The 23,070-nt window shown below is 38.5% G+C and overlaps 1 protein-coding gene and 1 long non-coding RNA gene across 2 annotated transcripts in view; both read right to left on the reverse strand.

The window, feature by feature from the left end:
• Window positions 1–3,505: 3,505 nt before the first annotated feature.
• Window positions 3,506–7,683, reverse strand: LOC131236211 (putative receptor-like protein kinase At3g47110). The gene is made up of 2 exons (XM_058233347.1): window positions 4,965–7,683; window positions 3,506–4,231 (listed from the first exon to the last, which is right to left on the reverse strand). Exons 1-2 carry the CDS (start codon window positions 7,666–7,668, stop codon window positions 3,792–3,794), a joined length of 3,144 nt encoding a protein of 1,047 aa, XP_058089330.1. The 5' UTR covers window positions 7,669–7,683; the 3' UTR covers window positions 3,506–3,791.
• Window positions 7,684–16,639: 8,956 nt separating this feature from the next.
• The window catches only part of LOC131236209 (uncharacterized), a 98,313-nt gene continuing 91,882 nt past the window's right edge, over window positions 16,640–23,070 (reverse strand). The window contains exon 6 of the long non-coding RNA XR_009166635.1: window positions 16,640–16,725. This is a non-coding gene — a long non-coding RNA (uncharacterized LOC131236209). The remainder of the gene's footprint in view (window positions 16,726–23,070) is intronic.

Consider the following 23,070-nt stretch of genomic DNA (forward strand, 5'->3'; position numbering starts at 1 on the left):
TGGGCCCTACACAACTCGACATCAATGTATGCATTGTATATCCATGCCATCCATCCATTTTTACTACTTATTTTAGGGCAAGATTCAAAAAATGAAGGAAATAAAAATCCTAGGTGGACCACGCCACAATAAACAGTGGTCATTGAATGCCCACCATTAAAAACTTGTTAACACCCTCTCTCAATGATTATTTGCCATCCATCCTTTTGGTAAGGTCACACAGACTTAGATGAAGGGAAAACACAAATATCAGCTTGATCAAAAACTTTTATGGCCTACAAAAAAGTTTTAAATCATCAATGAACACTGTTTCTTCTAATGTGGTCCACCTAAAATTTATACCTACTTAATTGTTCGGACTACGACCTAAAATAAGCTGGAAAAAAGGATGGATGGCATAGATATACAATGCATATATCGAGGTGGGTCCCATGGTCAGCGTCCCTCCAATTACTGGTTCTGGGCTGCAGCTAAGCAGCGTCCGTTCACAAGTGTCCTTGAACCATCCATTCTTTTTGTGTAATGGTGGCCCACTTGTGATGATTGAATTAGGCCAACACGCCAATCTGGACCATTCATCATTGTCCCAGCCCATATAACTGGCTAAAATTTCAATCCCAGGCCCGCCTTGGGATTAAAAAATAAACTAACAAACAAAAGAGTTTATCTGATTGGATCTATAGATGATAGTAACCGATCAACATGCCTCTTGCACTATGGGATGCTTGGATCTACGTCATCCAGCCAACAAAGAGACATATCTACAGATCTGAACAGTTCACTTGTTGAAGAGCAATGGTCACATCTAAGAGACTCTTTCCAGGATGATAACTAATGGATAGACTAGTAGATCTGACCCGTCTGTGAACGGATCAAAACGGTGTAGATCTCTGCCAATTTTTGGTGAATTATGATATAACGGATTTGGGCCTTTCATCTAGGTGCTTTAACGGACAGATCTGACTCGATTACTATGGACCTTTCATCTCTGCTTAGTTAGATTAAAATCATGGTGTGACCCACCTGATGATTGGATTGTCCTTATCTTGGGATATCCAATTGTCATAGTGGGGTGCAATTTTTGGACCGGTTAGATGTCACACACATGATACGATACAATATAATAGACTGTATATGATCATAGATTCCTCTCCATAGCTTTGGCCAATCTGCTGATGACGAAATTATCCAATGAGAAAGATCTATACTACCACTCATTTTTCCAACTATGACCCAACCTTGTATCAATCTAAGCTTGCCATGGTCCAGAATCAAAGGACCCATCTCCAACTTGGCTCGAAAAAGCTACAAAAGTCGGCCCAACTAGGACTTAGCAATTGGGCTTAAAAATCTACGCCCAAGCCCAAAACAAACCTAGACTACTTCCTAAGTGGGTTGGAAATCAAAAGCCCATTGGGTCCTGCTCCTGCCTCCATGGAAATCGGTCCACACGAAGGGGCTTTGGGGGACCGACCATGATGTATATGTTTTATCCACGCTTTTCATTTGGATGAAGGGAAAACAAAAAGTCAGCTTGATCCAAAACTTCTGTGGAACACAGTAAGTTTTTAATGGTGGGTATTCAATCCCCACTTTATGGTCCACTTGAGCCTTGGATCTGCCTCATATTTGGGCATTACTAGTATCTTAAAACAATCTGAAAATAATGGATGAACGGTGTGGATAAAACCCATACCTTACAGTGGGCCTCACGTAGAGCAGTAGAGATTAAATGTCTATCATTCAAAACTCTTGGGGGGTTTCAGAAGTTTTAGATCAATTTTTTAATTTTTTTTATCCTTCATCTAGTTCTGTGTGACCTTACGAACAATTTGGATTGCAAGTAAACATTATGGCAGGCTCAGTTTCAATGGTCGGTGTCATTGTCCCCTTACTTTCTGTGGTGTGGTCTACTTGAGCTTTGGATCTACTCAATTTTGGTTTCATATCTTAAAATGATCTCAAAAAATTGATGGACGGTGTGGATGTAACCTATAAATTATGGTGGTACCCACAGGACTTAGTGACGTCAACACACTCCCAGGGCACACCCGTAAAAGAGGCAGATCCAAAGCTCAAGTGGGCCCAAAAATCTTATCGTTTTGATTTGTGGACTATGGAGACGACGAAGAAACGAAATACCCCAACGCTCTATCCATGTTCGACTTAAAAACGTCTATTATCAGTCACTAGAATCTTCCAATCTGAGAGCATTTTGAGGTTATGATCAGCCAATGGGCCCCCGCACAGGGACAAAGGAATCCCATTTTAGGGCACATGCAACCCTTGTAGAATAGGCTTATTCTATAAGGAATTATAGAGGAACCGGCCTCCCCTGTACTATAGTGTTAATCAGCCAATGGGCCCTACGCATCAATATTCCAATGATCATTGAATCAAGCAGTTGAAAAAAAAAATAAAAAAAACCGATCATAGCTCACATTCAATGTGAAGAAATGAACTGAGTAGTTGGCATATTTTTCAGACCATAGCCAAATCAAGGTGGTGCCCACCACGTTGACGGTGCTGATCACTATGTGGGAGAGTTACTCATTAGATGTTGACACATGTGAGACAACACAACATCATTTTGGAGTCGAACTCTACAAGAATGTTGGCTTAGGCCTGAATTTTCGGAAAACCGAAGCCCATCTACCATAGCTTGGGCTTCCGCACAATTCTTGGAAATGGAGTCATAGCAGTTGTGGAAGGCAAAAACCATCTTTCATGTATGATCTCTGCGGACACCACCACCTCCACTAATACCCTACAGACACCACCAGCTCTAAGTTCATCTTAGCTATTCCAAAGTTTCCTTTTATCCTCACCTTTTCCAGAGTCGCCAATTCTAAAAAGGATCCTTGGCCTTCAAGCTGCAAATTCATACCAGCCTCCTTTAGCTAATGCGGAGAATTTCTTTTCCTCAAACCTAAAAGCATTTCGCTTCAGCCATATCTCTCAGACAATAACACTGGAACCTGGACCTCTGAGAGCCCGGAAATTGATAGGGTTTTTCGCTCTAGATGTCCAGAATATCATTCTCTGAGGGATGGACTGGTTCCTTTGCAAACGCACATCGAATAATTTGGAAAAGAAATGCCAAACCTAAGAGGCAATGAGCCCACTACAGAACAGATGGTCCACATCTTCTTCTGCATATTGAGGATTGAAACCCTGACTAGGCAGAGGAATCAGCAGCTGTAGGAGAGGGGAGTGCAGGCTCCTGCCATGGCCATGCTCGGCAGCTGGAAGAGGCAGCAGGTTGGTCGGCCTGCTACTCGCTCCTTGGACAGAGATTGCGAACAACTGGATCATTTTATTTTTAACCGTCCATTGATCAATCATGTCAAGATATCGGAACCAAGATCATTAGCCACTTCAATTTTCAATTTTCTATTCCAAGCATCTCTAAGAGATGATGAATACAGAGGTGAAAAACTAAATAAAACTCATAGTGCAACTTTAAACTACTAAGTATCTTCTCTTCTTCTTTTTCTTTTCCCTGAAAGGTGGGAGTAGGAGCACACTACTTTGTAATCTTATTGATGTGAAAAAAAGAAACCATTTACATCTACGAAGGAGTGCCAAACCAACTAACCCCTCCACTACAAAACCACTAAACAAAGCAAACACATACTGAAAACCACAGAGAAGATCAAAACATAGAAAAGAACTGACTTAACACCACCCAACAGCCACTGGATGCATACAAACTTCACTTAACCCTTGGTGGGATGAGCATCTTAATCCACACCTATTGTATCCTCCATTCCATGACTAGCCACAACTTGTTAATAATGACTAAGATACGACGAACCTTCGCCCAACAATCGTTCCCTATTTTGCTGATCTGGGTGAATCCCATCCCCAAGATATAAGTCCCTTATTGCATGCATTTCTTTGACAATCTCTCTCATTTGCATCCGCTCGTTTGGAGATTCTACAGAACATGCGATGCCAATTTTGGCCACAGAAGCCAAAGACTCTCTCATTTTGGTCCTCGGAACGCGTTGTCGTTCTCCATTGTTCAGTGCTTGAACATCTTCGAGCAGTCGCGGGTCTACAATCTCCATCACCTGATCAGGTAAAGCCATCTTAACAAATTGATGGAGGCTTAGATGGTCTTTAAACATGTCATCGGTTGGTATTTTTCCTGTGAACATCTCTAAAAGAAGGATACCATAACTGTAGACATCTCCATTTGTAGACGCCTTTCCGCCCACTCCATACTCTGTCATTTATACATCTCGAATTTTCGAGATATCAAGGTTTCATTAATTCCAACAATTAAATAAAAATAGGGATTAATTTTTGACCTAAAACAAGTGACAATCAGTATAAGCATAGGAAACAATCATCCTATTAATTTTAAACATTTGAAGCATGAAGTTATCCAGGTATAACTAACGAATGAGTCCTAGTACAAACAATTAGTACTAATTACTTATCCATTGACCTTGTATGCAAAACTGTTCAATGCACCGTTAGTTGAAAATTATCTTAACTAAAATTAGAAAAAAAAAATACTAAAATGAATTTTCCATCCTCCAATGCTTCATTCTTACTAGGAGTTTCATACAAATGATTTATTTTGAGAGTTTTAGGGTGTGTTTGGTATCCACTGAAAAGTTGAGTCCATCTCAATTTATATAATCAGGGATTTTCACAGGGATTAAAAATAGTCATGATAGCCAACAATTTATACAATCTCCAGCACCTAATTAATATGAACTAAAATAAGATGAACTCATTTTTCAGTGGCTCCCAAACAGGCCGACATTGCTGTTGTTGTTATTGATGAGAAATGATTCATTTCTTACTTTGTATTCTTACTATAGCAACTATAACAACATTAGCTACACCACAAGCAATAAAAAGAAGTGACAATTCAAGCTTCATATTTAAAAATATTTGGAAAGCATTTAAAAAGACTAAAGAACAAAGAAAAAGCATGAAAATTTTACCTGGAGGAATATAACCAACAGATCCTTTGATACCAGTTGTGCTGGTTTGATCTTGAGAGGTATTACCGGCAGCATTAGAAAGGAACCTTGCTAATCCAAAATCACCCACATGGGCACACATGTCATTGTCCAGTAGAACATTGCTTGGTTTTAGATCGCGATGAATGACCGGTGTGCCGCAATGGTGATGAAGATACTCCAATGCAGAGGCGACATCAATGGCTATATCTAATCTTTGAATAAGGTTCAAGCTCCGCATTTCATATTGCCCATGTACATTTGGATGCAACCATTTCTCTAGACTCCCATTAGGCATGTACTCAAACAGTAGAGCTTTGAAATCATCGCCTTTAAAATCGATGCTTGAGCAAGCAGTTATGATTTTAACTAGATTCCGGTGCCGGATATTTCTCAAGGCTTCACATTCAGCAAGGAAACTCCTTGAAGCTCCTCGTTGATGAAGAATGAGAACTTTCACTGCAACAAGTGTTTCATCTCGATCTAGCATTCCTTTATATACAGAACCATAACTTCCCTCGCCAATCAAATTATCTGAAGAGAACTCGCCAGTTGCTTTAAAGAGATCCGCGTAAGAAACATTTAAGTATTTACTCTCTAGGAAAGATGCAGGCAAAGGGTTCTTGCTGGCTTTTCTTCTCGCCGGATGAAGAGTGACAAAGAGAGATGATAAAAGAATCAAACCAAAAACTGCACCGAACACTGAGAATATTACTGTAAGAAAAATAGACCTTCCATGTTTCTTAGAATCTTTCTTCAGGCACGCAGGCAGCTGTAATTGTGGGATACCCCCACAAAGCCTCTTGTTTCCAAGAATTGAAAATGCACTGGAATTTTTGAAAATCCCTTGCTGTGGAACTTCACCATCAAGATCATTGGATGACAAATCCAAGTACTCCAGAAACGGAATTTCCTCCAGAGCTACTGGAATATGCCCAGACAAGTTATTATGAGAAAAATTTAGGATTTCAATACTTTTCAAGTTCTTCAAATCCGGAGGAATGGCTCCTTGAAAGAAATTATTGCTCAAATTAAGGATTTTCAGGTTCAGACAATTTCCTAGCTCGCTAGGAATTTCACCCATCAATTTGTTGTTAACAGCATATAATTCTTGAAGTAGTTCCATATTACCAACTTCCGACGGTAAAGATCCAACTAATAAATTATCATCTATATAAAGTCCGATCAGGGAAGGAATACTTAGAACCTCTTTTGGAATGGTACCGTTGAGCTCATTTTTAAAGAGGCGTAATAGTTGAAGATGACGGCAGTTTCCAAGACTCGAAGGGATTCTTCCATGCAAACGATTTCCATATAGAGAGAGTGTAACCAATCCAGTGATATTGCCAATGGAGGATGGAATTCGTCCAGAAAGTCTGTTGCTGTACAAATACAAACCTTGCAAATTTTGAAGCTTCCCAACACCAATAGGAATGGTACCCATGACAAAGCTCCTAAATATACCTAGACGATTTAAGTTGAAGAGATTGCTAATATCTGTTGGGATGCTTCCGTATATTGGGTTTCCTCCTAACCCTAATATTGTTAGGTGGGTAGAGAGATTGACGATGGTGTCTGGTAGTGTTCCTCTTAGCTGATTGCCAGATGCATCTAAAAATTCCAAACGGCTACAATTAGTTAAAGAAGTGAGGAAACTCAAGTCATTGTCACCTTCTCCACCTCCAAACGTACTATTACCTATATTTAGAAGACGAAGATCATGTAGTCTTCCCAAATTTTCAGGCAAGGTTCCACTAAAATAACTAGAAGCAAAATCAACACGAACAAGTCCTGAAGCATTGGGTAATGAAACTGGCATCGATCCTGTAAATGCATTTTGTCCTAATATAAGATGTTTGAGATTAGGAAGGGTGAGACCCAAACTGGCTGGAATGTTTCCATAAAGTTGGTTAGCTGACACTGAGAAACTAACGATGGATGAGAGGTTGTAAAGCGATGGTGGGATTAGACCGGACAGTTTATTTGAGGAGATAAAAAGAGATTGTAACTTCATTGCATGGCCTAACTCATTTGGAATGGTTCCTTCTAAAATATTACCAAATAAGTCGAGAGAAACAAGAGACGAGAGGTTCCCGATTGGTGGTGGAATGTTGCCGATGAGATTGTTACGACCAAGATCCAATAACATGAGCTTTGACAGAGAGCTAAGCTTGACAGGAATACTCCCCTCGAGCTTGTTATGCTGTAAATGGATGGATCTGATTTCTGTGCAGTTGGACAGGTTCTCAGGGATTTCTCCTTGCAGCCCATTATAACTAAGATCAAGATGCCGAAGCCGGAAGAGATGGCCGATTTCAGGTGGGATTTCGCCATGGAAGCTGTTACTCGAGAGGTTGACACTCCTGAGGAATGTGAGGTTTGATACGCGAGGTGATATGGGCCCCACCAATCCGGTGGATGCAAGATTTAAGGAGGTGACCCTTTGAGGATGACGTCGACTGCATGTGACTCCTTCCCAGTTGCAGAAATGGAGGGAATCATTCCATGAGTTGAAGAACCCGAATGGATCTCTAGATATCAGATCCTTGAATGAGACCAAGGCCAGTCTATCCGTCTCGTTTCTTAAGACGGGGGATCCGATTCCAATGCAGTTCATGCATACGAGAAGGAAGGCTAAGAGGATTAATGACCAAAATGGCCTTGAACGTAAATGTCCAAGCTCCATCCTCTTATTGTTGGGATGGGATTGGGAGGGTTTCAGAAAAAGAAACAAAAACAAAGGGCAATAGCTTGCGGTGGGGTGTTTTGCGTTGTAACCTTTGCATATTTATCAAGAATTCACCATGTGTTGCGACACTCAAGTACGCGTTCAAACCATGCACACATGTGTTTCATAACGTGTGAGGTTAGTGCCAAAACGACTCGCTGTAGTGACGGCTGATACGTGTAAAACGGGAGCGGATTAGGTGTGACCTCCGACTCACCAAAGACGGTGTGGCCCTTACCGTGGGGCCTACCTTGATGTATGTACTTTGGATCCACGCCGTTCATCCTTTTTTTCCGGATCATTTTAGAGTGTTTTCGTAAAATCTCTCTCTCTCTCTCTCTCTCTCTCTATATATATATATATATATATGAAATGGTTCAATGCGGTCGAACTGTGTGGGCCCCACCGTGATGTGTGTCAAACATCAAAGCCGTGCATTTGATGGGTCAGCCGTATACCGAACTTAGGTGGGCCATACCATCTAAAATCATGTGAAGACATGCTTAAAACATATAAAAGCACTTGGTGTGGCCTACCTAAAATTTGGATGCGTCTGAAACTTGGTATGTCCCCTCATCCAAGTGGGACACATAATGGATGGGATGGATTTGTGAACCACATATCGGTGGGCCCAACAAATGATTATGAATGTTTTAATGGGAGGAAAACCCCTCTCAACTTTTGTACGTGGTGTGGCCCACACAAGTTATGGATTGAATTGATTTTAAGGCCGAGGCTCATTATGGAATGGTGCATCTAACTGATGGAGTAGATGTTCAACACGCTTCACAATGCGTCACACAACTTGACCTCAGGGAAAGTTGCCGTTAAGTTGTCCCCCAACCATTTCACACACACGAGTGTGTGTGTGTGTATATAGAGGGAAAAGGTACTATGCGCTGGACCTCACGATAAGCTCCCGTGAGGTCGAGCTATGTGGGCCCCACCGTGATGCGTGTCAACCATCAACACCGTGCATTTGATGGGTCCCCTCTAAATTATGGGATATCCCAAAAATCAGCCGTATACGGAACTCAGGTGGGCCATACCATTTAAAATCATGTGAAGACACCATTAAAACATATAAAAGCACTTGGTGGGGCCCACCTTAGTTTTTAATGCTGCTGAAACTTGGTTTGAACCCTCATACAAGTGGGACACACATAATGGATGGGCTTGATTTTCAAACCACATCTCGATGGGCCCAAAAAATGATTATGAATGTTTTAATGGTGCACGGCCCTTCCCCACTTCTGTATGTGGTGTGCCCCACACAAGTCACGGATTGACTTGATTTTTGAGACCTAGGCCCATGATGGAATGGTGCATCTGACTGATGAGGTAGATGTTCGAAACGCATTACGGTGGGCCCACACAGTTCGACCTCATGGGATGGACTCGTGAGGTCGAGCGCATAGTACCTTTTCCTATATATATATATAAAACTTCATCATCCCAGCTTTCCCCGACCTTATTAGTAGATTGGATGGCTAATAAACACTATGTAAACATTAAGATTTTCCCTAAGAATTTTTAATGGTGAGCAGTTTAATCACCACTCTTTCCTATGGTATGGTACCTGGTAATTGAATCTGCTTCATTTTTGGGATGATGCACTAAAAGGTTCTGGAATTACAGATAGACTGCATAGATACACAATACTACATCCAGGTAAGCCCCATGATAAGGGCCACACTTAATCCATATATAATTAATCTACGATAAGGGCCACATCTAATCTTAATTTCACACCTAATTCACTCTTTTGTAAACGGGACTCGTTGGGTGTTGCTTATGCCTCGACGACAGCCATTGTGATATAAAAAACAACTGTGGTGTGAGTGCACGGGTGTGTATGAGTGTGAGTAGGTATGTACTAATAATAATAATAATAAAGCCGGTTGGAGCAGCTTAACCATGATATATTTACCCCATCTGTGCATCTTTCCATATCATTTTATGGCTTGATCCAAAAAATAGACGGTTATAAATCTCAGTTGGACCACACCATGGAAAACAATAGTGATTGAATGTCCACCATTAAAAATGTCCTAAGGCTCACTGCATTGTTTATTTGATGTCCAACCTGTTGATTAGGTCATATAGGCTTGGATGAAGGGAAAAGACAAATATAAGTTTGATCCAAAACTTTTGTAGTCTCAAGAATTTTTTAATTAATGGTAGCCATTTAATGAAGACTATTTCTGTAATGTGGTCAACTTGATGTTTAGACTCATCTTAATTTTTGAATAGTGAAATAAAATGATCTAAAAAAATGGATGGACATTATGGATGATACAAATACATCATTGTGGGGCCCACAGGGCAACGAAGATTACCCATTGGCTAGTGGGAGGGTCCCTAGCCAATCTGCATTTAGCTTATAATAAATTCACCTGCTTGTTAACACTTTTTTTAAAAAAAAATTATTTTATAATAATGATTAACACACCCTCATGACTTGACTCATGACCTCTTGACTTGACTCATGACCTGCGTGTTAACACTTTCTTTTTAAAAAAAAATAAATTATCTTATAATAATAAGACTTGACCCGTGTCCTGCGGTGCCTAGACCCGGAGACCGTAGAAGATAGTCGGCCCCTTTGGGAGGGGATTTAGTGTTACCAGGGTTACACACGAGCGGGCGTTTCCCTAACTGTGGGGGCCACCTTTATATTTTTTTTGTATATCCATGCCGTCCATCAGTATTTTCAGACCATTTTATAGCATTTTCGTAAAAATGAATCCGATCCAAATCTCAAGTGAGCCACAAGTAGGGATTGAAAGCTACACCATTAAAAACTTCTTCGGTCCAGAAAAGTTTTTGATCAAGCGGATATTTGTGTTTTCCTTTCATCAATATCTGTGTAACCTTATCAAAAAGTTTGATGGAAAATAAACATTACGTTGGGTCTACGAAGTTTTTAATGGTGGGCATTCACTTATCAATCTTTCATTTGACGTGGTCCACTTGAGATTTGGATCTGCTTCATTTATTATTTTGTGCTCTAAAATGATCTGGAAATATTGATAGACGGTGTGGATATCCAAAACATACATCCATACAGGCCCCACGGTAACTGAAAAACCCACCAACGTGTTTCCCGGGTAAGACCTAATCCCCTCCCGGCCTTCAAGCGGCGGTTTACGTTGTCATCTCCTGTAAGCGTACTTTCTTATATCGATTTTGGATGCACGTTACTTCCGCTGAGTGCGTCCTACCTCGAACGGCGACTTTCGTGGGCATGCTCACCATGATATACTGGTTTTTCCACGCCGTTTATCCCTTTTCTTATATCATTTTAAGCTATAAGCACAAAAATTGAATAAATTCAAAGCTCAAGTGAACCACACCATATATGACTCTTGCATGCAACTTGCAACTAATACAACCCAAACTTATCATTTGGTGTGGTACACTTGAGAGCGGTTGATCTGACTGTTTTTTTAATATACCTTAAAATGATCTTAGAGAAGGGATGGACGGCATGAATATACTGATACATCACAGTGGGCCTGCTACATAACTGCCCGTTTATGGCGGGAAGGACGTGTAATATGTTTTTTTTTTTCAAAAAGGATTCCTTTATATCAATCTATACAGAAACTTACAATTCGGAATCCTTTATATCAATCTGGACAAAAACTTACAATTAGGGTCTTCGGAGGAAAAAAAGAACCTGGCGAAGACCTATCATAACGGAAACCGATAATATGTGCCCCAAATAATAAGCTTGGGTTGTATTAAATGCATATATCATTAATCATAAAATGCAAGAGTTATCTATGGTGTGGTCCACTTGAGCGTTGGATCTATCTCAATTTTTGTGCTCGCACCTTAAAATGATACGAGAAAAGAAATGAACAGGATAGATAAACTGATACATCACGGCGGGCCCACCCACAGAACTGCTAGAGATGGGTGGGGTAGGACGCAATCCACGTCCCTTTATTTGTGCATGATCTGAAACTTACATCAGGTATGTAGCATTTCAAGCATGCCTTGGTGAAGAAACGGATGAATTGGCATCCAATGCGTAGAATTATGACACGCTTGCCCACATCCGTTTGTTTGTATTACAACTTGAAGGCAGTCCGGAAAGCTGATGCGGCTGATTTCACAGTACATTGATTTTTATGATAGGAAATTCGTGATGTACAGCTCTCATCATGGTCTTTCTATCATTTTTGCCACCTGCATGGTGTATATAGCAATTCAAGAAAATTGGCCTTTAGCCACAATTTTTTAACCTCGGTTCAAAAAATTGAGGCTAATGTGTTTTTAAGCCTCGATTGCTAGAGAGTTGAGGCTAAAAGTTCATTTTCATCTTGATAAGGGTAAAAGTCTATCATTTTGCTTCAATGAGTAAGAAGCCAGAGTTAAAAGTTCACTTTTTACCTTAAGTTGTTAAAAAATGGAAGCTAAAAATTCAATTTTTCACATCGGTTGCAAAGTAATCGAGACTAAAAGTTTGCTATTTTATCTCTGTTGTTGAGAAACCGAAGTTAAAAGTTTACCATTTTGCTTCAGTTGGTGAGAAATCGGGACTAAAAGTTTACAATTTTGCCTCGGTGAGCAACTAAAAGTTCACTATTTTTCCTCAGTTAATAAGAAACCAAGGTTAAAAGTTCACCTTTTAGCCTTGATTAATATTAGGAAACGGGGGCTAAAAGTCCACTTTTTCCTATTGGTTAGAAAAGAATCAAGGTTAAAAGTCTACTATTTCGCCTAGGTTGTTGAGAAACTGAGGCTAAAAGTCTATCATTTTGTCTTAGTTAATGAGAAACTGAGGCTAAAAGTCCATTATTTTGTCTTAGTAAAAAACACTACCAAAAAATCGAGTAAAGGCTATGGACTTTGGAAGTTTTTAGCTACGGATAAAAATCGTAGCTAAAATGCTACGGATTTAATCCGTGGCTAAAACCTCCTTATTCTGTAGCTAAAGCCTAGCTACCACCGGGATATTATTAGAGATGGATGGTGCTTAAGGGGCTCATTGGAATATATGTGTTTTATCTAAGCCGCTCATAAATTTTAATATATAATTTCAGTGGATGAGCCCAAAAAGTGGGTAGATTGAAGGTCCAATTGGACCACATCATAAGAAATAAAAAATAAATAAATTTCTATTGTTAATATTTTATGTGGTCCGCTTACAGCTTCGATATAACTCATTTTTTGGATCAACCCTTAAAATGATTTTTTAAAATGAATGGACGGATTAGATAAATAACATACATCACGGTGGGCCCCACATGACCTAAAACTAAGCACTTCAAAGTGCCGTCCGTCACCGCCCCCCAAACACAATCTCCAAATCCCTCTTAAATCTCTCTCGCGCGCCCGCCCCTCTCCCAAAACCCAAGCCCAAACCCTCTCTCTCTCTCTCTCTCTCTCTCTCTCTCATGTCGCCGTTAGGGTTTTCCAGTCATCCCTCCGTATCTGTCTCTCGCCGGAATACGTAGACGGGTCATCCCTCTGTATCTATCTTTCGCTGGAATACGCAGACGGCCGCCAGATTTTTCCAGCCATCCCTCTCGGCGTCGATCTCTGACGCATCAACCACTACAGAGGTTGTTCTGACCAATATACGAGGAGTTTCCCCATCCCTCCTTTCCTATTACGTATCCAGTTCCACTGCAGAAACGAGGTGTCATCTCCACTTTCAACCTTTAAAAAAAAAAAATCAACTGATATCATGATGACAAGTGGGTTAGTGATTTAATTTTGTTGCTTGAATGCATGATTCGTGCTTTTAGTTGAATTTTTGTCTTTGACAGTGTGAGTTGTATTCAGTTTCCTTCATGCTTGAAAATATTGGATTGCCTATTGCTGTTTCCCATTTTGCCCTTATTATTATTATTATTATTATTATATGATTAGTGCGTTTACTAGGATTTTGTTATTGCTAGTTATGAATTATACCATTTGGTTTTTGAGTTATCTCTCTCTTAAAAGAAAACTAGTGTTTGTGGTCATAGGGGCTTTTTTATTATTTTATATTTTGAGTTCTGTTTGCTTTTTTATGAATTTTTGTTTTCCTCTGTTTGTTTAGTAAGGAAGGTAACATTTATATATGATTTTTTTTTTTTTTGAAATTTATGAAATTTTATCTACCACATTAAAAGATCACTTGGGGATTAGACATTTTTGGCTTTTTTACTATATATATATATATATATATATATATATATATATATAATGGGATTTTTCATTTCTTTGAAAAATAAACAAGAATACCCATTTTCCTGCTTGACACATTCAGTCATATATGCTGATGGTATTGTATTTTGTTGTTGTTTTTTCATGAAATGGCGTCTTAATGTAGGACACATTTGGGTTATTTTCCTCTTCAAAGACTGAACTAAAATATCCATTTGCTTGCATCCATTGCATGTATGTATGTATGTATGAATCTGTGGATTTGGCACTTTAGGTGGTGTTGGACACATTTGGGTTATTTCTCCCTTCAAAGACTCAACCAATCCCTTTTTGTTGCATACATGCATGCATGTGTCATGTATGCATGTATAGTTGTGGCATTGTATTCTTTTTCCTTTTCATATAGTGATGTCCTAATGTAGGATATTTTGGGTTATTTCTCCCTTGAATGACTGAAGTAAATGCATTTAGCCAGCCTGTATGTATGTATGTTTGTATTGGTATCTTTTGCTTTTTCATACAATGGTGTTCTAATCTAGAATATTTTTTGGTTATTTCTACCTTGGGAAAGGCATTTTGTATGCTCTTTCATAGAGGGTTGCCCATAATTTAGATCAGTCTGAAGAATCATGGATCTTCTTTTGGAGGGGCCTCTTTTTTCAACACCAATTTCATCTTCTTATATTTCGCAAGATTTATAGATGTATGAAATTGTTATAGTTCTCTGATTTCATATGAAAATGATGATCTATACGCTGAGCTTTGGCATGCATCACGGCGGGGCCCACCCTAATGTGTATATTAAAAATTTTCAATTATGGGAGGCAGAAGAATTGACATGTGCTTTATGGGAGGCAGAAGAATTGACAAATATCCATTATATTTAATTTTTTTTTTTTAAATGATTGTGGATCTTCTGAATCCCTAGTTTCCCACCTTTGAATTCTACAAGTTTTAGAGTAATATTGCACTACTATTCATTCAATTATTCGTGATTTAGATTTCATCTTCTTCTAGTTCTAGTTCTGGTTACTTTCAGATTACGTACAAGGTTCAGTCCCTGTGGATTCGACCTCGGTCTTACCAAGATTATTACTACATCACAAACTTGGGGTGTGAACAAGTTTTACTATACCCGTCCATCCCTTTTTTACCATTTCCATTCCTTACCCAACTCACCGCCTAAGCTCCATAGTCTCTCTCTCTCTCTCTCTCTCTCTCTCTCTCTCTCTCTCTCTCTCTCTCTCTCTCAGCACCAACAACAAGGTGCATCTATGGCATTATCTAATTAATATATATATATATAGAGAGAGAGAGAGAGTCCTGGTCTCCTTCACACAAGGCCGCATGGTGCTTAAATGTGAGCTTTTATAAGAGCTGTTGGATTACACTCATCGGCTGAGATTCAGCAGCCGTGACAATGAGAGAGTCTACAAAAGATGACTCGCATGCCAAGATTTTCGCAATCTCGAGGGAATTGCAGAGATTCCCTTGTGCTCACGGCAATGGCACCGTGTTCGCAGTTGTAAATATTGGATAGTGCTTTGTGAGCCGATCATGATGTAGGTGTTTTATCCATGTCGTTCATCTATTTTTTCATATCATTTTGGAGCATGAGCCAAGAATGAGGTAGATCCAAATCTCAAGGACCCACGGAACAGGAAAGCAACGGTGATTGAACACCCATCGTCATATATATGTATATTCTAATTGTAAGCATTTCATAGGTCTTGCTAATTTGTCACTCGTGCAGGACACCCAATCCATGCAAATGGTGGGCCACATCATGAAGATCACGTGGGGGAAAAAATTAGGATGGTCCACTGGGACACACCACCTATCTACAAGATGTCTAGACTTTGTGGACCCCACCACCTATCTACAATAGTCACTAAACAATGTTCCATGCTTCCGTGACAATTATGACTGTTGATATTTAGAGTTGAATGCAAGCTATTGGAAAACTTCTTTTCATTGTCTAAGCACATCTACCTATAGTGATAGTCATGATCATCCATTCAACCTAAGTTTCTTATGGTGGCCCAAATAGCATGGAGTTCACAACATGAATGGTTTCGATCATTGCAACCACAAGTTATTTGGGCCCCAGTGTCTGGCAAACACGTGCTAGGTCACTACCAAAAAAAGGGGCAAAGGCTACGGATTAAATCCGTAGCCATTGACCTATGGCTACGGACTTAGTCCGTAGTTAGTCCGTAACACGACCGTCGTCGTAGGTGCCATAACGATAGGTCTGGAACCTATGGCTACGGATTTAATCCGTAGCCATAAGTTCAATAGCTACGGATATAATCCGTAGCAATTTTATCTGTAGCAAAAACTTAAACAGCTACGGATATTATTTGTAGCTGAAAGTCCGTAGCAATAAGCCAAAATTTAGAAGGCTACACCTGTCTGATTAGTGGCTACGGATTTAATCCGTAGCTATATGTTAAATAGCTACAGATATAATCCATAGCAATTATATCTGTAGCAAAAACTTTAAACAGCTACGGATATTATTTGTAGCTGAAAGTCCGTAGCAATATGCCAAAATTTAAAAGGCTACACCTGTCTGACTAGTGGCTACGGTCAATATCCGTAGCTATTTTGTACATTGAAAAATTAAATCATTTGTTCATTCAATTACCACCTGTACAATCATTCATTCATTCAATTACAATCCTTCATTCATTCAATTATAATTACAATCCTTCATTCAATTAATTATAATTACAATCAATTATAGTTACAATTACAATAATGCTGAAAATACAAATCTTTGGCTTCATTAGAGAAATGTGCTCGACTTCACCCTGAAATTTCAACAGCTTCGTATATTCCATCATCCTACAAACAGTCATGTCATTCATAAATTAGAATGCCCATTGGAGAAAAGAAAGACAGTGAAAGAAGTGCATCACGTATAACTACTTTTTTTTCTTAATGAATTTAAAAAAAAAAATCAAAGAGGAATGAAATTGACACAAAAGAAATGGTCTCACCATATGATTATATGTTTAGGTTTTAGTTTAGGTTTATGTTATAGGTTTAGGTTAAGGTTAGGCTATAGGTTATAATTAAGTTTAGGTTATAGGTTAAGGTTTAGGTTATAGGTTTTGGTTTTGGTTTTGGTTAAGGTTTAGGTTACAGGTTATAGCTTTTGGGAACTTGATTACAGGTTAAGGTTTAGGTTTAGGAAATCAGGTTCGGGTTCGGGATCGGGTTTAGGTTTGGGTTTTCAAGTTTAGGTTTAGGTTAGGGAGTTGAGATTAGGATTAGGTGTAGGTTTGGGTTTAAGGATTTGAGAATACATTTAGGTTTTAAGTTTAGGTTTAAGTTAAAGGTTTAAGGAAAGGTTATAAGTTTAGGTTAGGTTTAGGCTTAGGTTTAGGTTTAGGTTATAGGTTATAGCTTTAGGCAATTGAGAATGGGTTATAGTTTAGGGAAAGGCTAGGTTTAGGTAATAGGTTTTGGGATTTGGGAATAGTTTTAGGTTATAAGTATAGGTTTAGGTTAGGTTATAGGTTAAGGTTTAGATATTTGAGTTTAGGCTATAGGTTTAGGTTTACGTCTAGGTTTAGGTTTAGGGAATTGAGTTTAGGTTATAGGTTTAAGGAAAAGTTAGGTTTAGGTTATAGGTTTTGGGATTTGAGAATAGTTTTAGGTTATAAATATAGGTTTAGGTTAGGTTATAAGTTAAGGTTTAGGGATTTGAGTTTAGGTTATAGGATTAGGTTTAGGTTTAGGTTTAGGGATTTGAGTTTAGGTTATAGGTTTAGGTTTAGGTTTTAGGTTTAGGTTTAGGTTTAGGTTTGGGTTTTGGGATTTGAGAATGGGTTCGGGTTTAGGTTATAGGTTTTGGTTTCGGTTTAGGTTATAGGTTTTGGGATTTGATAATGGGTTCGGGTTTAGGTTATAGGTTATAGGTTTTGGTTTTGGTTTAGGTTATAGGTTTTGATTTAGGTTATAGGTTAACGGTTTAGGTTAAGGTTTAGGTTTAGGTTATAGGTTTTTTGGATTTGAGAATGGGTTCGGGTTTAGGCTATAGGTTTTGGTTTTGGTTTAGGTTATAGGTTTTAGTTTTGATTTTGATTATATGTTTTGATTTAGGTTATAAGTTATAGGTTTAGGTTTTAGGTTTTGGTTTTGGTTTTGATTTAGGTTATAGGATAAAGGTTTAGGTTAAGGTTTAGGAAAAGGTAATAGGTTTTGATTTAGGTTATAGGTTATAAGTTTAAGTTTTAGGTTTTAGGTTTAGGTTTAGGTTTAGGTTATAGGTTATAGCTTTAGGGAATTGAGAATGGGTTATGGTTTAGGTTTAGGAAATCGGGTTCAGGTTCAGGATTGGGTTTAAGTTTGGGTTTTCAAGTTTAGGTTTAGGTTTAGGTTAGGGAGTTGAGATTAGGATTAGGTGTAGGTTTAGGTTTAGGGAATTGAGTTTAGGTTATAGGTTTAGGGAGAAGTTAGGTTTAGGTAATAGGTTTTGGGATTTGGAAATAGTTTTAGGTTATAAGTATAGGTTTAGGTTAGGTTATAGGTTAAGGTTTAGGGATTTGAGTTTAGATTATAAGATTAGGTTACGGTTTAAGTTTAGGTTATAAGTTTTGGGATTTGAGAATGGGTTCGGGTTTAGGTTATAGGTTTTGGTTTTGGTAATAGGTTTTGGTTTAGGTTATAGGTTTTTGAATTTGAGAATGGGTTCGAGTTTAGGTTATAGGTTTTGGTTTTGGTTTAGGTTATAGGTTTTGGTTTAGGTTATAGGTTATAGGTTTATGTTAAGGTTTAGATTTAGGTTAAAGGTTTTGGGATTTGAGAATGAGTTCAAGTTTAGGTTATAGGTTTTGATTTTGGTTTAGGTTATAGGTTTTGGTTTAGGTTATAGGTTTTGGGAGAGGTTAGGTTTAGGTTATAGGTTTTGGGATTTGGGAATAGTTTTAGGTTATAAGTATAGATTTAGGTTAGGTTATAGGTTAAGGTTTAGGGATTTGAGTTTAGGTTATAGGATTAGGTTACGGTTTAGGTTTTGGTTATAGGTTTTGGGATTTGAGAATAGGTTCGGGTTTAGGTTATAGGTTTTGGTTTTGGTTTTGGTTATAGGTTTTGGTTTTGGTTATAGGTTTTTGAATTTGAGAATGAGTTCGAGTTTAGGTTATAGGTTTTGGTTTTGGTTTAGGTTATAGGTTATAGGTTTATGTTAAGGTTTAGGTTTAGGTTAAAGGTTTTGGGATTTGAGAATGAGTTCAAGTTTAGATTATAGGTTTTGGTTTTGGTTTAGGTTATAGGTTTTGGTTTAGGTTATAGGTTTTGGAAGATGTTAGGTTTAGGCTATAGGTTTTGGGATTTGGGAATAGTTTTAGGTTATAAGTATAGGTTTAGGTTAGGTTATAGGTTAAGGTTTAGGGATTTGAGTTTAGGTTTAGGATTAGGTTACGGTTTAGGTTTAGGTTATAGGTTTTGGGATTTGAGAATGGGTTCGGGTTTAGGTTATAGGTTTTGGTTTAGGTTATAGGTTTTTAAATTTGAGAATGGGTTCGGGTTTAGGCTATAGGTTTTGGTTTTGGTTTTGGTTTTGGTTATAGGTTTTAGTTTAGGTTATAGGTTTTTGAATTTGAGAATGGGTTCGGGTTTAGGCTATAGGTTTTGGTTTTGGTTTAAGTTATAGGTTTTGGTTTAGGTTATAGGTTTTGGGACAGGTTAGGTTTAGGTTATAGGTTTTGGGATTTGAGAATAGTTTTAGGTTATAAGTATAGGTTTAGGTTAGGTTATAGGTTAAGGTTTACGGATTTGAGTTTAGGTTATAGGATTAGGTTATGGTTTAGGTTTAGGTTATAGGTTTTGGGATTTGAGAATGGGTGCAGATTTAGGTTATAGGTTTTGGTTTAGGTTATAGGTTTTTGAATTTGAGAATGGGTTCGGGTTTAGGCTATAGGTTTTGGTTTTGGTTTAGATTATAGGTTTTGATTTAGGTTATAGGTTATAGGTTTATGTTAAGGTTTAGGTTTAGGTTAAAGGATTTGGGATTTGAGAGTGAGTTCAAGTTTAGGTTGTAGGTTTTGGGATTTGAGAATGGGTTCAGGTTTAGGCTATAGGTTTTGGTTTTGGTTTAGGTTATAGGTTTTGATTTAGGTTATAGGCTATAGGTTTATGTTAAGGTTTAGGTTTAGGTTAAAGGTTTTGGGATTTGAGAATGAGTTCAAGTTTTGGTTGTAGGTTTTGGTTTTGGTTTAGGTTATAAGTTTTGGGATTTGAGAATGGGTTCGGGTTTAGGCTATAGGATTTGGTTTTGGTTTTGGTTATAGATTTTTGAATTTGAGAATGGGTTCGGGTTTAGGCTATAGGTTTTGGTTTTGGTTTAGGTTATAGGTTTTGGGAGAGGTTAGGTTTAGGTTATAGGTTTTGGGATTTGGGAATAGTTTTAGGTTATAAGTATAGGTTTAGGTTAGGTTATAGGTTAAGGTTTAGGGATTTGAGTTTAGGTTATAGGATTAGGTTACGGTTTAGGTTTAGGTTATAGGTTTTGGGATTTGAGAATGGGTTTGGGTTTAGGTTATAGGTTTTGGTTTTAGTTTTGGTTATAGGTTTTGGTTGAGGTTATAGGTTTTTGAATTTGAGAATGGGTTTGGGTTTAGGCTATAGGTTTTGGTTTTGGTTTTGGTTATAGGTTTTGGTTTAGGTTATAGGTTTTTGAATTTGAGAATGGGTTCTGGTTTAGGCTATAGGTTTTGGTTTTGGTTTAGGTTATAGGTTTTGGGAGAGGTTAGGTTTAGGTTATAGGTTTTGGGATTTGGAAATAGTTTTAGGTTATAAGTATAGGTTTAGGTTAGGTTATAGGTTAAGGTTTAGGGATTTGAGTTTAGGTTATAGGAATAGGTTACGGTTTAGGTTTAGGTTATAGGTTTTGGGATTTAAGAATGGGTTCGGGTTTAGGTTATAGGTTTTGGTTTTGGTTTTGGTTATAGGTTTTGGTTTAGGTTTTAGGTTTTTGAATTTGAGAATGGGTTCGGGTTTAGGCTATAGATTTTGGTTTTAATTTTGGTTATAGGTTTTAGTTTAGGTTATAGGTTTTTGAATTTGAGAATGGGTTCGGGTTTAGGCTATAGGTTTTGGTTTTGGTTTATGTTATAGGTTTTGGTTTAGGTTATAGGTTTTGGGAGAGGTTAGGTTTAGGTTATAGGTTTTGGGATTTGGAAATAGTTTTAGGTTATAAGTATAGGTTTAGGTTAGGTTATAGGTTAAGGTTTAGGGATTTGAGTTTAGGTTATAGGATTAGGTTACGGTTTAGGTTTAGGTTATAGGTTTTGGGATTTGAGAATGGGTTCGGGTTTAGGTTATAGGTTTTAGTTTTGGTTTTGGTTATAGGTTTTTGTTTAGGTTATAGGTTTTTGAATTTGAGAATGGGTTCGGGTTTAGGCTATAGGTTTTGGTTTTGGTTTAGGTTATAGGTTTTGATTTAGGTTATAGGTTATAGGTTTATGTTAAGGTTTAGGTTTAGGTTAAAGGTTTTGGGATTTGAGAATGAGTTCAAGTTTAGGTTGTAGGTTTTGGTTTTGGTTTAGGTTATAGGTTTTGGTTTAGGTTATAGGTTTTGGGATTTGAGAATGGGTTCAGGTTTAGGCTACAGGTTTTGGTTTTGGTTTTGGTTATAGGTTTTGGTTTAGGTTATAGGTTTTTGAATTTGAGAATGGGTTGGTCGAGCCGTGGTCTGAATCGGGTCCCTCCCCTGTCAAAAAAAAAGAGAGAAAGAGGAGAAAGATCAGAGGAGAAGAGAGAAGTAGAAGAAGAAGAAAGGCGGAAGAGAAAACGAGAGGGGAGAGAGGACGATGTCCTCTTTCACATGGTAACCGACTGCTGCGCTGAGTCTCAGACTCGATCTATCCGAGTCTGAGTGTATACAGGCCACTCTGAGTGCCTGGTCTCGCTATTGTACCTTCAGCAACAACAGAAGAATGAAAGAAAGAGAAATCGTGGAAGAAAGAGAAAAAGAGAAGCAGAGAAGGAAGCAGGGGAAGAAAGGGCAGAGAGGGAGAGTGTGGGTACGAATAGCACCCTGACTCGCTACCAAGATCGAGCTGAGTTTGGGTCCGAGTTGGGGCCAGGACCTAGTCCAGATTTGGGTCATCCAAACCCATTACTGGAATTCCAGCAGGAGAAAAAAAAGAGGGAGAGAGAGAGTAAGGAAGAGAAGAGTAAGGAAGAGAAGAGAGAGAGGAAGAGAGAGAGTTGCGAGTCGAGTCAACTTGCTGACGAGTTGAGTCCGAGTTGACTCGGTCCATATTTTGGCTGAAGTTCCAGCAATAATAAAAGAAAAAAAAAGGGGGGAAGGGAGTGAGAAAGTGAAAGAGGGTAGAGAAGAGAGCGTGAGGGAGTGAGTCAACTCGGCGGGTCGTAGTTGAATCCACGACTTGTCGTTTTGCCTAGATCCGAGTTGCCAAGTTAAGCTATCGAGTCGATGTAAATCACAACTCACTTCACTTGTTTCTTTAAGTACACTGACCATAGAAGCTACGTATTTACTATCTTCCTTAATGTTTTGATTAAGTCATGGTCACATGTTTATCGATTAGGTTTGACTCGATCGGGCTACATCCATGCTACCTAGCGGGCCACACACAACTAGGTTGTTTGACCAAGGTGAGGACTCACCCTTTGAGCTTCCCACTTAATTTCATCAATTTGGATATAGATGATGGCATGATTCATATAATTGAATTACTTACCTTACTATTGAATAGGCTAAATTGTTGTGTTAGATGATAGACATTTTTCTTTAATTATAATATGCATAAATGATTTGATGATAACATGCTATCTTTAGTCATACATTATTAATTAACTATATGTTGCTCATTTGCGATTGAGTGATGTAATGAATGAACCTGTCCCAAACTCACCAACTTGCGGTCCATATATCACACCTTGCCTTACATGGCTTAGACCGCATACTCGCCCTACGTGGCTTGGATTGTTTATTTGCCCTTCGTGGCTTTGATGGGTCGTTGGTGCCCTTTTGTAGCTTGATGATTATATTCGCATATCTTGTTGGTTTCTTGGCCATCTTGTGGTGTTCAGTCGTACCATAATTTCTGGGTGAAGCGAGTGTTCGCTTAGCGATTTCCTAGCCATCTTGCGTTGTTCACATACAATATGATTTTTGGGTGGTCTAGGGTTTATGTATTGTTTGTCTCTTCATCT

The sequence above is a fragment of the Magnolia sinica genome, unplaced genomic scaffold (assembly GCF_029962835.1).
Source record: "Magnolia sinica isolate HGM2019 unplaced genomic scaffold, MsV1 ctg293, whole genome shotgun sequence".
In the NCBI taxonomy this organism is placed as follows: Eukaryota; Viridiplantae; Streptophyta; class Magnoliopsida; order Magnoliales; family Magnoliaceae; genus Magnolia; species Magnolia sinica.

Excerpts from the sequence above, each read along its gene's own strand:
- LOC131236211 (XM_058233347.1), bottom strand. The coding sequence starts at position 7,668 with ATGGAGCTTGGACATTTACGTTCAAGGCCATTTTGGTCATTAATCCTC. Across the intron at positions 4,232-4,964 it reads TGTTGGTTATATTCCTCCAG|AGTATGGAGTGGGCGGAAAG; the intron begins GTAAAATTTTCA and ends TATAAATGACAG.